This window comes from Ovis aries, chromosome 21, assembly GCF_016772045.2.
Source record: "Ovis aries strain OAR_USU_Benz2616 breed Rambouillet chromosome 21, ARS-UI_Ramb_v3.0, whole genome shotgun sequence".
NCBI classification, from domain to species: domain Eukaryota; kingdom Metazoa; phylum Chordata; class Mammalia; order Artiodactyla; family Bovidae; genus Ovis; species Ovis aries.
This window is the reverse complement of record NC_056074.1, coordinates 42,769,577-42,785,156: the sequence shown is the minus strand read 5'-3', so window position 1 is coordinate 42,785,156 and position 15,580 is coordinate 42,769,577. Positions and strand designations below refer to the sequence as shown.

The following is a 15,580-nucleotide window of genomic DNA, read 5'->3' as shown; positions in this document are numbered from 1 at the left end:
CGCCCACCTGACCCAGCTCCCATCTGACCCTGGTGCCCACCTGGTCCTGGCACCCACCTGGCCCCATGCCCAACTGACCCCATGCCCACCTGACCCAGCACCTACCTGACCCCAGCGCCCACCTGGCCCCATGCCCACCTGAGCCCGTACCCACCTGTCCCAGGGCCCACCTGACCCCATGCCCACCTGTCCCAGGGCCCACCTGGCCCCCATGCCCACCTGACCCAGCTCCCATCTGTCCCCAGCGCCCACCTGACCCCACGCCCACCTGACCCCATGCCCACCTGACCCCACGGCCCACCTGGCCCAGCACCCACCTGGCCCCGCACCCACCTGGCCCCATGCCCAACTGACCCAGCGCCCACCTGGCCATCTCCGGCAGCGAGCGCCTGATGCACTTGAGCGTCTTCTTCATCATGGAGGAATTCTGCATCAGGAAGAAGGGGCGCAGCAGCCGGCGCACTCGCAGGGGCTGCAAGAGACCCGTACCCGGGACCCTGAGCACAGCCCCCAGGATGAGCCCAGAGGCCCGACGCTCTGTAAGGACGGCCACGGCCCCGGCTGTCCCCAGGCTGCCCACTCGGCCGACCTTGACTTCGACGTCCCTCCGAGCCCAGGTCAGAACCCAGGACCCTCAGGCCCCCCGACAAGCCAGCACCGGGCCAGAGGGTGACCAGCCTGTCTCCCCAGCCCCCCTACCCAGCTCTCACAGAGGATGGGCGCCCTTGGATCTGTCTGGGAAGCCACTGTCCTGCCCTCCAGGGGCTGTCCCAGGCCTCCTCAATCTGCGGCCCCCAGGCCCTCATATGCTCTGGGTCACAGCCTCCCACACAGACCAGACCGGCAGAAAGTGAGCAGGAACCCCACACCACCACGCTCACACACACACTCACACACCTCCACGCTCACACACACCCCCACACCTCCACGCTCACACACACACTCACACACCTCCACACTCACACACACCCCCACACCTCCACGCTCACACACACACTCACACACCTCCACGCTCACACACACCCCCACACCTCCACGCTCACACACACCCCCACACCTCCACGCTCACACACACACACACCTCCACGCTCACGCTCACGCACACACACACACACACCTCCACGCTCACACACACACACATCCACGCTCACACACACTCACACACCTCCACGCTCACACACACCCCCACACCTCCACGCTCACACACACACTCACACCTCCACGCTCACACACACACACCCTATACCTCCACGCTCACACACACACACACCTCCAAGCTCACACACACACACCCGCATCTCCACGCTCACGCACACCTCCATGTTCACACAAGTGCACACACATACCCTATACCTCCACGCTCACACACATACACCCTATACCTCCACGCTCACACACACACACTCACACACACACGCACACCCGCACCTCCACGCTCACACACACACACCCACACTTCCACGCTCACACACACATAAACACCTGCATCTCCATGCTCACGCACACCTCCATGCTCACACACGTGCGCACACATACACTATACCTCCACGTCACACACACATACACCTGCACCTCCACACTCACACACACGCACACACCACCCCCACCCCTCCACGTGCTTACACACACCTGCACCTCCATGCTCACACAAACACACACATCAACACACACCCCTTCCTCTCCCCCTCCTGTCACACCCAAGGGCCCTCCTCCCTGTGCTCAGGGCCCTGGCCCCTCAGAGGCCCCCCCAGAGCTCTTACCCCGTCCCCACATGCACACACACACCACGTGCTTCAATACCTTCCACTCACAACAAAAAAACCACACTCCCCTTCGCTCATCTGTTCCTTGTCCTTGTTCCAGCCAAGCCACCCTCCTGCGCGAGGGCACTGGACAGGCCCGCGGTGACTGCCAAGCCTCTGAGCCCAAGATCACCTCCTGTGTTCCAGCCTGGCCGGCAGGCACCTCCCCCTGCCTGACACCTGGGTCACCCACTCTGTGCCCAACCACGTGCTGGATCCCGAGCCCCTCCTCCCCTCTCGCTGGCCTCACGGCCCAGGGAACTGGTCTGTCCTTGCAGTATTAAGAGCCCCTCCACATTCAATCTACAACCCAAGCTGTCAACTCCAGACATGTCCTAGTGGGCATCTTCTTGTCTCACACATACAAGGCTGATGGCCTCCCCTCACTGCCCAAGCCCTCCACGGCTGCCTGGAAGCCCAGGGCACCCTCCCCTCACCTCCGGCTGGCAGCCCCACTGGGCACCCTCACCCCCGCCTCTGCTCAGCTGGTCGCCTGTCCCCTGCAGCTTGGGGGGATGGGGATAGGGGTCACGCCCAGGGCCAACAGTACAGACCTCCCCACCCTGGCCACTGGCACGGCCCAGCACTGGCCCCATTGTGGCCCCCAGGGGGGACTCGCCAGCCCCACCCCAAGCAAGGCAGTCAGCTGTCCTCAGCAGACAGGCAGGTGGGCGGGCATGGACTCTGCCCCCTGCCCCCCTACCTCTCCCAGGACCACCCCCAAGGACAGTATTTCTGTACCACAGCTGTCCGTGAAGAGGACTCGGGGCCGGTAGGCAGGGCGCAGAGCTCCAGTTACCACAGCGGGCTTGGGAAGCTGCCGCCAGAGGAACAGGGAGGTCTGTGTGGGCTCCGCCAAGGGACATCCAGGACAAACAACTGTCACAAAATTCCAGGAATAAAGAGGCAGGACTGCCACGGACTTGAGCCCCTCAGGAGTGAAGGTCCTTGTGTACAGAGACCCAGGGATGTGGGGCAGGGGCAGGGAGATTGCAAGTGTGAGTTCGGGTCCCCAGCCCCTCAGCACATAAGCCACGCAGTCCTCCCTGCTGGTTGCACGGACAGTGTCTGTGCACAGTAAGGGCCCTCATGCCTCTCTCCTCCCTAATTTCACAGACGACCCTCACCCAGAATGTTCAGGGATACTTGATGGACACCGTGACCACCACTCAGAAATGGAGCCGGCGGTGGCTGGGCTGGCCTCTGCCCCGTCTGGGGAGGGGGCGACCCTTCTCTCTGGTGGGGAGGGGCAGCAGCTCCTCAGGGAGGAGGGTGCTCATGCAGGGACGTGGAAGAGGCATGGGGGTGGGGGCAGCTGCAGGGGGCACCACCCCCCGCCCCCGCGGCCCTGCTGTGAGCTGGGAACCCACCCCTAACACCCCTGACACCTGCATCGGCTGCCCCACTGGGCAAGAGGGCACCAGGAGGGGCAGGGGTGCCCCTCGGCCTCTGCCCACGTGCCATTCCCGCTGGCAGCACCCAGGGTGTCCCCCGTCCCCGGCCTCCAGCACCCTGAGAACTAAGTCACCGCTGCGCCTCTTGGAAGCACCAGCACCCCCCAGAGGGCCAGAGCCTCTCCCCTGAGCTCCACAGCCCCAGGGCAGGGGCTTTTCCCTCTCGCTTTCTTACTCAAGCCCTGTCTGAGCCCGTACAGTAAATTCTTTTGAAAGCACCTCGTGGGGCTTCTGTGTCCCCAGCCGGCCCTCAGGGCTACAGACGCCCCCAAACCCACATCTGCAAGCTCGGGTCTATTGAATCACAGGGCGGTGCCTCTGGGTGTTCTGGGCAGGCAGCGCACCTGGGGGCAGGATTGCAGATGGCAGGCAGACCGGACCCTGGAACTTACCCCCAGGGCCTCACGCCTTCCCTGGGCCTGAAGGTGGGGACAAGGCTCGGGCCTGTGGGTGACTGACATGGGCTGGATGGCGCAGAGCTGGGCCAGAGGGACGCTGGGCCCCAGGGCTCTCCCCTATAACCCACACCATTCATCTGCGCCCCTACCCCCAAAATCTCCCTGCCACCCTCGAAGCCGCCTGGCCACACCCTCTGCAGGGCCCCAGGGCTCTCTGCCATAACCCACACGGTTCATCTGCGCCCTCACCCCCTCTAGAGCTCCCCACTCCCCCTTGGGGCCGCCTGACCACCCACCTCCTGGCAGACGAGACTCAGCGACACGATCCAGTCCAGGAGAGACACAACCAGCACCACGAGGTAGGCCAGCAGCCAGGGGTTCCTCCGGAACTGGGCCCACCCAATCAGGTAGCTCTGCAAGACAGACGGCGGCTCAGCGGGGGCAGCCGGTGCGAGGCCTGCACCATGTGGACGCGGGGGTCGCTGGGCAGCCTTGGGGAGCCGCGTGGTCCCCACGTGACTCAGAGCAGGAAGCTGGGCGCCGGGTGGGCGGGAGGCCACACGCCTCGCCCAGCCTCCTCGTGACCACAGGCGCAGCACTGACCCGCTCCACCCAGTCCTCACAGCCGTCCTGCCTGTCCGGTCAGCACTGAGGCTTGTGCGTGGGGACAGTTCCAGAAACACCAGGAACCAGCGCAGTGGCCCAGGGGCCAGCCTTGGGAATGTGGGTTTGTCATCTGGGTGGCCGCCGCCTAACTTTCTATCACTGACCCCCCCAGAGGTCACCACTTGCAGATAAAACCCACCCTCTCTCCCACCTTCCAAGACTTCCCCAATGGACCGGCCACTCAAAAAAGGCCAATGAAAACTCACCAGTTTCAGTTCCAGGTTAAAACCCCCAGACCTCCTAACCACATTATAGGCTAAAAAAGGAGAAATAAGACACTGCCCGGGGCTCTTGGTCACACACGCACTGAGGCTCACCCATGCCCCTTGGGGTCAGACCACAGAGGCTGAACTGCCCCCTAAAGGGACCGCAGGCAGGGTGCAGCTGACTCAGCCCTGGACGTGCCCATGAGGGCTGGCGCAGTGGCGTCACCGCTGTTTATCAGAAGTGACGGGAGGCGTGGCCAGCAGCGGGGTCTCACTGCCGAGTCCCTGTGGCTCTGACGCCCTGACACAGCCCAGCTCGCACCCCGCCCCGGCTTCTGGAAAGATCCGGGTCACGGAAGTCAGGCTGGCACACTGGCTGGGCATCTGCCCCGCCCCCCACGCCGGCCCCTCCCCTCTGGGCCGGGGCAGTGAGGGCTGTGAAAAGCCCCCCTCCAGGGCCCGCTGTTCAGCAGGGGTCTCTCCCCAGGGTGGCACTGTGGACCCTCAGCCGCACCCTTCCCGGGTCCCGCGAGGCTGTGCAGCCCCCATGGCTCGGCTGACCCCCATCGATGGTCTGGGAGGGGGAGGGCCGTCCAAGAGGCAGGTGGGGACGGTGCAGCTGGCTCCAGGAGGCGGAAGGGTGAACCCGGGAAGCTGCGGCAGGGCGGGAGGGCAGGATGGGCGAGGTGGCCCCTCACCTTCACGGAGACGTCGGCCGCGAAGACCAGCAGGCAGAGCGCCTCGACGCCCTCGGTCAGGCCACAGGGCGGCTCCCAGGGGGCCAGGCGGTAGCGCACGTCCGAGGTGCGCGTGAGCGAGGAAGGGGTCTCAACGAAGGCCAAAGCCAGGATCAAGAAAATGGTGAAGCTCAGAATCCTGGAAAAGGAACCGAAACTGGTCAGAAGGCACGAACCAGCCACGCTCGGGGGCCCAGAGAGCAGACCAGCAGGCGGGATGCCTGGAAAGGGCAGACGCCACGGGTCCGAAGGCCGGGCCACTTCCTGCTCTGGGGCCACCCGCGTGTGGTCAGACCACACACACCGAGTCCAAACTCAGGTGCCACGGCTGGCCGGAAGATTCTGGAAAGGAGCCCTCACCAGAGAGGGGCCCTTTCTGCCTCTGCTCCGGTAAGGAGGGGAGACAGCAGCTCCTCGTCCACCCCAGGGAGGGGAGCCTGCCTGCCCCCCGAAACCACCCCCCGGCCCGGCCACAGGAGCCCCGTGGGGCGCGTGCCCGCTCACCACTGGCTGCTGCCGGAGTAGTACCGCCTGTAGAGCCACAGAGACCGGGCGTCCATGCGGTGGTTGATGGAGCGATACTGGAAGTGGAGGCCACACGGGGTGGTGAGGGTCCCCTCGGGGCTGCACCGCACAGCCAGCCCGTGCAGGGCAGCCCCTCACCCCACGACACGTCCACAGCAGGGGCACGACCCGGCGATCACAGAGTCCGCTCCACAGAGACTGGGGGCTCGTGGCCACCTAGCAGGGTCGCGCCCTCCCAAGCCACAAGGTTTCCCGGTAGAGGGAGAACACCCGAGGGCCGGACCCTGGGGCTAGCCGGTGGACGGACCCCGGCCTACTGGATGCACAGCTGTGCACACAGCTAGGTCTGCCCGTGAGGCTCTCCTCACTTCTGTGCAAGACCGACCCCGCCCCGCCTCAGCTGGTCACCCTCCAGGATGCCCCCAGCCTCATCCCTCACAGAGGGTACTGCCGGCTTCCACAGTCCATCTCCCTGATTAACCCGGGGTGTCGTCTGCAGGTGAAGGAAGGTCATGCCACCTCTGGGTATCTTTCAAAGAACCCAGAGCAGTACGGCACACGAAGGCCGGGGCAGATAGTGAACCGGCGAAATGAGTGGCCAGGGACCCAGAAGGGCACCTGGCGCACGTCTCCTAAGGAGGGCTGGAGGGGACCAAGCCTTAAATCCCGGTCAGCACGGGGGCGACGACCGTACGGCCCAGCAACCGCAGCCTGGCCCCAGGATGGCAGGGGCGAAGGGGCCAGTGGGGCAGCGCCCGCCCAGCCCCACGAGCCCCAGGGCAAGCACAGGCCCACCCACCTGGATGGCGTCTTCGATGAGGACCACAGCCTGGTCCAAGCACAGATCCCGCCTGGCTGCGGCACCTGCGGGCAGAGGGGACATGGCAGGTGAGGACTGGGATCGGGAGACGATCACCCAGCCCAGGACTCCTGGGGAAAGCAAGGCGAGGACCCGGATGCGACCTTCCGGAGGCTCTGGAATGAGATGCCTGCGCCCTGGCGGGGGGGTCAGGGTCTGAACGACAGGCACCGGGCCCAGGACAGGAGCGGCCCCCACGGTGCCCATCACCCCTTGTCAGAGGGGTGTTAACAGCCACCCAGCTGGGCCCCCAAGGTGAGTGCTGGAGCCCCAGGGCCGGCGTGGCACACGGACTGTGTTGGTCGCCCTCCCCACCCCGTCCCGCCGCGGGCCTCCGGGCGGCCTTTGTCAGGACACCGCGGCCCAGCTGCCTCAACTGTGAGATGGGGTGGTGCTCCCAGCCAGCCCTCTGCCAAACAAGGGCACGGGTCTCACAGTGACACGCCATGTCTAGAAGCCCGAGGTGCTGTGTGACCTCCACCGGATACGGAGACCTAAGAAGGGCCTTCTGGGGTCATCGTGTCCCCCTAACTGCCCCCACCTCAGCTCGTGTCACGGGCCCACAGGGCCAGGGGGCCACAGCCGAGTCACCCCAAGGGCAGGAGCCAAGGGAGCCTTCGCCAACCAGACAGGGGCCCTCAGAGGCCAGGGAAGATCGACTACGAGGGACCTTCGGGCAGGACGAGTCGGGCGGCTCCAACCTCAGCCCGGCACCCCAGGCCCCCCATCAGGGAGCTCTGGGCTGCGCACCTGGTCGGTCCCCTTGGCCGGGTGTGCTGCCTGCCGCCTGGTGAGCACGGGCGCCGCTCCGACTCTGCACGGGACCACTCCCTGACACAGGGGTGTGAGAAAGGCGTGAGGAGCTGCAGCCCAGGGCGACGGGGAAGCCCCCGGGAGAGGCCGCGGGGGGCGGGCAGGGTGCAGCCCAGGTACCCAGGACAGCAGAGCCGGCATGCAGCCCCCAGCAGTTCGCGGGGCTTTGAGACGAGCTGAACTGACCAGTCACCATTCCTGTTGAAGACTCTGCTCTCACCTCTGGGCCCTGGAGGTCGGCAGCTGCCAAAACCACCCTTCACGGGTACCGGGAGGAGACAGAGAGGCAGAGCTGTGCCCGGGAAAGGGGACGCTGGATGCCTGGGCAGAGCTCCAGACCACTGCCGACTCCTGTCTGCCGTCCCCAGGGAGGCTGTGCCACTGTCCTCTGGGATCGTGCAGCGGGGTCCAGGGACCAATGGGGGACATGGGGGACCATGGACAGAGACCAGGGACAGGACTGTGCCATCACCTTGCTGTGTCACGGAGAACAAGCACCATGTCCGTCAGCACCTCGGGGTCCCCCCACAGACAACCTCCACGCTCAACCCCAGGGGCCCAGGCGTTCCCCCGGGGCAGGCTCTGAGGGTGGCAACCGCTGCTTCCCCGGAAAGCCTCCCGGGCACGCTGCGATCTGAGGGCGCTCGGTTTTGCTCCCTGCTGCGTCCACGGAGCCCAGGCCGCCGCAGGGCCTGGCACACAGTGGCTGGGGACGCCTGTCGACCCACAGCCAAGGGGTACCCGGGGAGGCAGCACGGTCTGAGGGCCCCCATATCGTGAAAACCCAGGTGAGAGATGGAGCTTGGCCTGAGGGGACCCAAGGAGACAAGCTGCCTGCATAAGACGGGCAGCCAGAGGCCCCAGAGCTCGCTCCAGGACCCAGACTGGGGGCCGCCGAAGGGGCTCGCTCAACTACAGCCACCCGGCCCTCGAAGCGCCAGATCCCCCAGCGCCCTCCCGCCCTGTCCCCCTCTGCAGCAGCCTTCCACAAGCACCTCATAGCTTCCCCTGGGTCCCCCCCACCCCAGGAGAGAGTCCACACTCCACCCGCCTCCTCCCCTGCCATCTCCTCCAGCCTGTGCCCTCCTCGACACTCACCCCGAACTTGGCTCCACCGAGGCCAAGCTCTCCAAAGCCTCCACACCCTTGCCCAGGCCCCATCAGCCCTGCCAGGAGCACCATCCTGCAGCTTGGCAGTCTAGGAACTCATTGCCCCGGGGTGGGGCGCGGGGGGGCGGGCAATCACCTGTCCATACCCCCGTCTCCCCACTGGGCACACCAGGGTAGGATGTCAGAGTACAGGGGACAAGAGGGTTCAGAAACTGTGCCCCACGTCAGCCCTGCTCTGGTCCCCCTGCCCCAACATCCCAGAATAAATCCCCTCCCCCACTGGCTCCAGCTCCCCTCACCCCCTGGCTGGGCCCGTATGACGCTGGGCGAGTCCCCTCACCTCGCTGTGCCTCAGTTCCTGCAGCCCCTACACATCAGGAATGCCGTGCAGGCTGAGCGGGCTGCTGCAGCTAGTGTGCTCCACACAGTAAGCCCTGCATCAGCACTTACTGTCAGTGTTCTTCTCACAGCCCCTTCCATAGCACAGCAATCCCTTGTTCTCTGACTTTTCCATAACCAGTAACAGGGTCATTCCCTGACCAGGAAGGGGAAGAGAAAACAACTATCCCCACCCTGAAGTCGTGGTCTGTGAGGAGGGGCTGCATCGGGACCTGACCACAGGGGCCCACTGGGGCCCGAGGGGCACCCAACAGCAGCCTTCCCCCACCTTTGCTCCTAGGACAGTCTGGCTGTAGGCCAGAGAGACCCTGAGTTCAGGGTCCTATCCAGCAGCCCTGCATGGGAGCTGGGGGTAACCTCAGTGAGGGTCCCCAGAGCCTGGCTATAGAGCCTGGCCAGGGGAATCCAGAACACAGGGTGTCTTGTCTGTGTTCACAGAAGCCCTCACCAAGGCCACAGGGTCGGGACAAAGAGCCCTCCCCAGAGTCCCCCCCGCACCAGCCACAATGCCTGCCCCAGTTCTTATCTGTGCAGTGAGGGTCTCATCTGCCTGGCTGTGCATTCTCCCGGGGCTGGACCTGCAATGATCACAGTTCTCTGCTCTGAACAGCTATCGGCACCAGTGAACACCAGCTCTGCCACCTGGCCGGGCACCTAGACCCTCCCTGAATCCTCACCAGGGCCCCCTTCAGGACACCCCTAGTGTCCACCTCTGTTTTACCAAGACTCAGAAAGGTTGGCATCATCGATTCAATGGACGTGAGTTTGAGCCAACTCCAGGAAGATGGTGAAGGACAGGGAAGCCTGGCGTGCTGCAGTCCATGGGGTCGGAAAGAGCCAGACACGACTGAGCGACTGAACAACCACAGAAAGGTTAGACCTGCCAAGGTCACACAGCCGGGCAGTGGCAGCACCAGAAAGGCACCTGGACCTCCAGACACAAAGTCTGCTCCCCCTGAACACCACCATATCCTATGTCCCTCTTCCGGGGCCCTGGGAGGCCTGGCTGGATGGAGAACTGTCCTGGGACAGGCTCTGAGATGGGCAGGTGGGCATGTTTCCTATCTCCGGTCAGGCACCCACCCCAACAGTTGGGCACACGGCACAGACCCCTGCAAGCAGGAGCCCAGGAGGCCCCTTAAGGAGCACCCCGTGGAGGGCAGCAGAAGCCCCAGGGCTGTGAGCTCGCACCAGTTGTGGGCATTCTGGGGGTCTCAGCTTCCCCCTCCATAAAAGGAGGCTGAGGCCCTTCCCTCCCAAATCCAGCACCCAATGCCCCTGGGATCTGACAGGGACAGGCCTCCACCCTCCCAAGGCCTCCCCAGGAATAAGCAGTCTTTCTGCGGATAAACAGGAAGGGCAGGCCAGAGCTGCAGAGGGCAAAGGCAGGAAGCCGCCCGGGTTTGGGAAGCTTCACAGTTCACTCCCAGCTGGATTTCACCTCGGCCACTTCCTGGCTGTGTGACCTTGGGTAGGGGAACGCCCCTCTCTGTGCCTCACTTTCCCCGATAAGAACTGGAGAAAATGGAAGTACGTCCTCCTAGGAGTCACCAAGGCGATCCACGGAAAGTACGAGGCCCCGAGCCCACGGAGGGGACTGGGGGGTGCGGCGGGGGGGCGGGGCTGGCTGCTCCCGGGCTGAGCGAGGCCTCTCTGTCCAGCCGGTCGGTGGAGCAGGGCGAGACCACCACTCGCCCCAGCGACCCCGCGCCCCCAGCTCCATGCCCAGGCCGGGATCGAGGTCCGCAGGGCGCAGCCGCCCAGCCCTCCGCAAGGCCCGATCGGACCCCGGCCGGGGGAGGCGGGGCGCTCCCGCAGCGACAGCAGGGGCGCGACTCGGGCCGCGGGGACCCCGACGCGCCGCCCCCGCGCGGCCCGGCCCCTCCCCAGGCCGCGGCTCACCAGGGCTCTCTTGGACGCTGCTGCAAGCGGGTACGCCCCTTGGGCAGTCGCGGCCGCTGCCGCCGCGGGCCCGGCTCAGAAGGGGTTCCGATTCTTCCCGGGTGTCCGCCATAGGGTCTCCGCCTGCCACCCGGACCGCGCAGAGGCGCTAAACGCGAGCTCCACTGCGCAGGCGCAGTGCCCCTGCCCCGGGTTCGGGCGGAGGCGGGGACAGCACTGTGATGAAGGGGCGCCCCTTCCCACCAGCCAGTAAGGATGGAGAGCTTGCTCGTGGAGGCGGGACTTACCCGCCCACACGCCCCCTGGTGGGCGGGGCTCAACTTCCTGGTGGGCGGGGCTATAAAGGCCAAGAGGCAGGGAAAAGCGCGTTCTTAACGGGTGGTCCAGCCGGCTCAGTCCGCCCCAAGTGGGCACAGGTTAGGAATGCTCATTCTTGGGCCGGCTCGACCCGCCTTCATTGGAAGGACTGATGCTGAAGCTGAAACTGCAATACTTTGACCACCTGATGCCAAGAACTGACTCACTGGAAAAACCCCTGATGCTGGGAAAGATTGAAGGTGGGAGGAGAAGGGGAGGACAGAGGATGAGATGGTTGGATGGCATCACTGACTCAACAGACATAAGTTTGAGTAGGCTCTGGGAGTTGGTGATGGGCAGGGAAGCCTGGCGTGCTGCAGTCCATGGGGTTGCAAAGAGCCAGACACAACTGAATGGTACCTGATTAGCATCCTTAATTACATCAGCAAAATCTCTTTTGCCATCTAACCCACCACAACCACAAGCATAAAGGAGAGGGAGAGGTCATGGGACCCAAAATTCTGCCTCCCACAGAGTTCTGAAAGATCAATATGAAAAAGATTAAATTCCCCATAGGTGGTGGCGTTCAGTCGTTAAGTCTTGTCTGATGCTTTGTGACCCCATGGACTGCAGCACACCAGGCTTCCCTGTCCTTCATTATCTAGAGTTTGCTCAAATTCCTGTGCATTGAAGTTGGTGATGCCATCCAACCATCTCATCTTCTGTCCCCCACTTTTCCTGCCCCCGATCTTTCCCAGCATCATGGTCATGGGAAAGGGGCAAAGGATAAGAATGAGAAGCTCACAAAAGAAAAAATATGAATAATGAATGCTTGAAGCAAAGCTCCACCTCATTAAAATAAAGATACACAAATTGCAATAACAATGAAATCAGTGAGCCCATCACTTGGCAAATATTTAAAAGATGATACAGTCCTGAAGGGCAAGACTGTGGTTATCCCAGGATGGTAGAGAAAAATCGCAGGATGTGTTTGTGGGTTTGGTTTGGGTTTTGTTGTTGTTTTTTTTAGTCAGTTTGTATCTTCAAACCTGGGGAAAAGTAAGATATTTTTATTATGAAAAAGCAAATAATAGATGTACACAGGTCTGAGCTTCCCTCTTGGCTCAGACAGTAAAGAATCTGCCTACAGTGCAGGAGACCCGGGTTTGTTCCCTGGGTCAGGAAGATCCCCCGGAGAAGGGAATGGTAACCCACTCCAGTGTTCTTGCCTGGAGAATCCCATGAACAGAGAAGTCTGGTGGGCTACAGTCCATGGAGTTACCAAGAGTCGAACACAACTAAGCAACGAACGCTTTGCAAAAATGGCCCATCCCCCAAGCACTCGTCTTTATTGCAATTAAAGAATTCCTTTGGTGTTTATACAAACTCACGAGGCCACAGTGGAATGCAGTGCTGAGTAAGCATTTACGTGGACTTTTTGGTTCAAGAAAGGCTGGTCTGGATACTGAACACAGGGTTAACAGAAGGAGCTCTAGGAAAAGGGAAAATAGGAACAAGGCTTCTGAGATGCCAGTGTATGTCCTTGGTACAACCAAACTGTCCCTGGGGCGCAGACAGATGGCCTCTGGGCCATGTCCATTACTAGCTTTCAGTTAGTCGGTCAGCCTTATGCTTCAGGGTGACTGTGGGCAGAGCAAAGCCTAGGAGGGTCCTCTGGGTAGGCTGCTGGCAGTGCCATGTGTGGACCTCCTGGGAGGGGCAGGGCGAAGGCAGCAGTGCTGGCCTGGGAGTGAAACCAGAGAGACACCAGCCTGCTCTCGATGTGACTACTTCAGGCAAGTCATGGCCCTTCCGGGTGCCTCAGTTTCCTCTTCTGTGAAATAGGATCAAAACAAAACCAAGACAGCTGTGAAGCTTTGCATTGGCCCTCAGGAGTCCCTGGGTACTCACAGCTCCCCGCCTCCCCACCCGTCAAAGGCAATGTAACCTTGGCTGAAGTCCAGCCCTTGGGTGAGCTGCCTCCTGCAAGTCTAGCCACTCTGTGAGGTTGACCAGGAGCCGTCACTCAGCCAGTCCTGCCCAGCACGTGTACTGAGCACCCACTGTGCCGCAGGCATCAGGCTGGGTGCTAGGGTGCAGCAGTGAACAAAACAGCTGCTGGGGACGCTGACACTGTGACTGCTGCTCCTGCTGCTGGACTATCTGAGGGCATGCCACACACCCCCTCTGCCTGGCTCCCCGTCTATAATGTGGGGAGAGACTTACAGCAGCCTCACGTGGCTGTTAGATTTCCCTGGTGGCTCAGATAGTAAAGAATTCGCCTCCAATGCAGGAGACCGGAATTCAATCCCTGTGTCAGGAAGATCCCCTGGAGAAGAAAATGGCAACCCACTCCAGTATTAGTGCCTGGAGAATCCCATGGACAGAGGAGCCTGGTGGGACACAATCGTTGGGATCACAAAGAGTTGGATGGACACAACTGAGCAACTATCATACACACGTGACTGTTGAGAAGGTTCAAGCAAGGTGACGCATGTCAGGCGCCGGACAAAGTGGGGCGCTCAGTGACGAGGGCCAGCCAGCCCTCTGAGCTCCCTGTCTGTCTGTCCAATGGAGGCCGACAGAAAAGGAAAAAAGGGTGCTGTGACGGCATTCCCCAAGCTTGCAGGGAGGGAGGCAGACTCAGCGGGCTCTCTCCCACCCCCCGCAAAAGGCCATGGGATGGGGAAACTGAGGCCAGAGGTGACAAACCTCGCCAGGGCCTCCTGCTATCTGTGGAAGAGGTTGTAGGAGGTCACCAGGCTTCTTACCAGCTCTGTCCATGGGTCCTTCTGGTGCCCCAGACTGGGAAGCAAGCCTGCAGGAGACCCAGGGTGTCAACTGACACCTCTATCCCCATTTTCCTCTCTCCTTCCTCTTTCTGCCACGGACCTGCTGGCCCTCATCCTCAGCCTGATGCTGAGCAGGGCCCCGTGGGTCTCCTGTGCACAAATATCCCAATTTCATGTGCTGTTTATGGGCTTTCCTGGTGGCTCAGATGAAAAGAATCTGCCTGCAATGCAGAAGACACAAGTTTGATCCTTGAGTCAAGAAGATTCCCCTGAAGAAGGAAATGGCAACTCACTCCAGTATTCTTGCCTGGGAAATCCCAAAAGGCTCCTCAGTCCATGGGGTCACAAAGAGTCGGGCACAATTAAATGACTAAACAACAATTAAACAACGACAAGCAATGAATGTTCCAATCTCACATGCTGCTTATGTGTTTCCTAAGACACATTCAATGAAATATGTATAATGGCTATCTACAGCTGCGTAACAACCCCAAAATGTCACATTTTAAAACCACGTCTGTTGTCTCCCAGCTTTTCCAAGACTGGAATCTGAAGGCAGCTTGGCTGGATGCCTCCCTGCATCTCTTGCAGGCTGTGATCAAGGTGCAGCAAAGGCTGCAGACATCTGCAGGGGCCTGGCTCATTCAGTGGCTATAGGCTGAGCTCAGTTCCTCAAGGGCTGGTGGACAAGAGTCTCAGTTCCCTGGCTGATGGCCTCTCCATAGGGTTGCCAATGACAGGGCAGCCGGCTTCATCAGGACAAGAAAGTGAGAAAAGTCAGAGAGGACTCACACGATGGAAATCGCCATCTTCTAGAACCTAATCTCGGAAGCAACACCCATCACTCCTACTGCATTCTGTTGGTTAGAACGAGTCACCAGATCCAGCCCACCTGAGTCCAGGAGCACAGGACCCACTCAGGATGGAATGCAGACCGGAGAGTCAGGCCGCCCAAGAGGACAGGCTACATCAGACCAGGCCTGGGGCAGGGCCAAGGGGGGCTGGGCATGGGCCCAGGTGACCCTCCAAAGCCACAGAGCAGCAGCTCCTCCCCTGCAAACAAGTCCAACCCAGAGGAAGCCACAGGCAGTCACAGAATCCCTGGTTTGCAACGCAGACAAGAAAGCCCCTCCTTGTCATAAACTCCATTTCCTGCCCTGCACCTAGGCAAGAAAACAGACGCGAGAGTCAACAGGGGCCAGGGTCCTCCTGTCTCCAGCCACCCCCCCACACACACATGCCGTGAATGAATGAGGACTCCACCCACCCTCCAAAGCTGCCTTTCCAGTGTGGCTCTTGTCGTCTGCGTCCCTTGGAACCTGCAGTGGAAGAAGGCGTCCTCTTGGTGGGGACAGCGACTTTGGGTCAGCCCAGGCATCCTTCATGCCATATCAGGGCCACTGTTAGAGGCTCACACTGTCAACAGAAAATTTTCTCTCCCACAGGTCACACCAAACTTGGTTTGAATGATAGAAATGCCCCCTCGACTTCTGTATGCATGCTTGCAGCCATGTTATTTTGGGCAACAAGTTCCATGTCTCATTCCCACATTGTTTCACAGAGAAATAATGGAAACTCTGCCCTAATGAAGCTGAAGCTCCAATACTTTGGCAGCCTGAT

At 61.5% G+C, this 15,580-nt stretch overlaps 1 protein-coding gene across 10 annotated transcripts in view; it reads right to left on the bottom strand.

Annotated features, from left to right (window-relative positions):
- The window catches only part of TPCN2 (two pore segment channel 2), a 30,169-nt gene extending 19,130 nt beyond the window's left edge, over positions 1-11,039 (bottom strand). For 8 of the 10 annotated variants that reach the window (XR_006057558.2, XR_006057560.2, XM_042238357.1 and 5 more), the window contains exons 1-7: positions 10,872-11,039; positions 7,398-7,478; positions 6,588-6,652; positions 5,768-5,844; positions 5,225-5,402; positions 3,951-4,067; positions 366-472 (exon numbers count right to left, since the gene is read on the bottom strand). Coding sequence is in view for 8 of the 10 variants with exons in the window: in XM_042238357.1 (XP_042094291.1) it covers positions 366-472; positions 3,951-4,067; positions 5,225-5,402; positions 5,768-5,844; positions 6,588-6,652; positions 7,398-7,478; positions 10,872-10,983 (737 nt within the window). In the remaining 2 variants the exon portion in view is untranslated. The remainder of the gene's footprint in view (positions 1-365; positions 473-3,950; positions 4,068-5,224; positions 5,403-5,767; positions 5,845-6,587; positions 6,653-7,397; positions 7,479-10,871) is intronic. The other 2 variants (XM_027959339.2, XM_042238356.1) reach the window with 1 other exon arrangement.
- Positions 11,040-15,580: the final 4,541 nt, after the last annotated feature.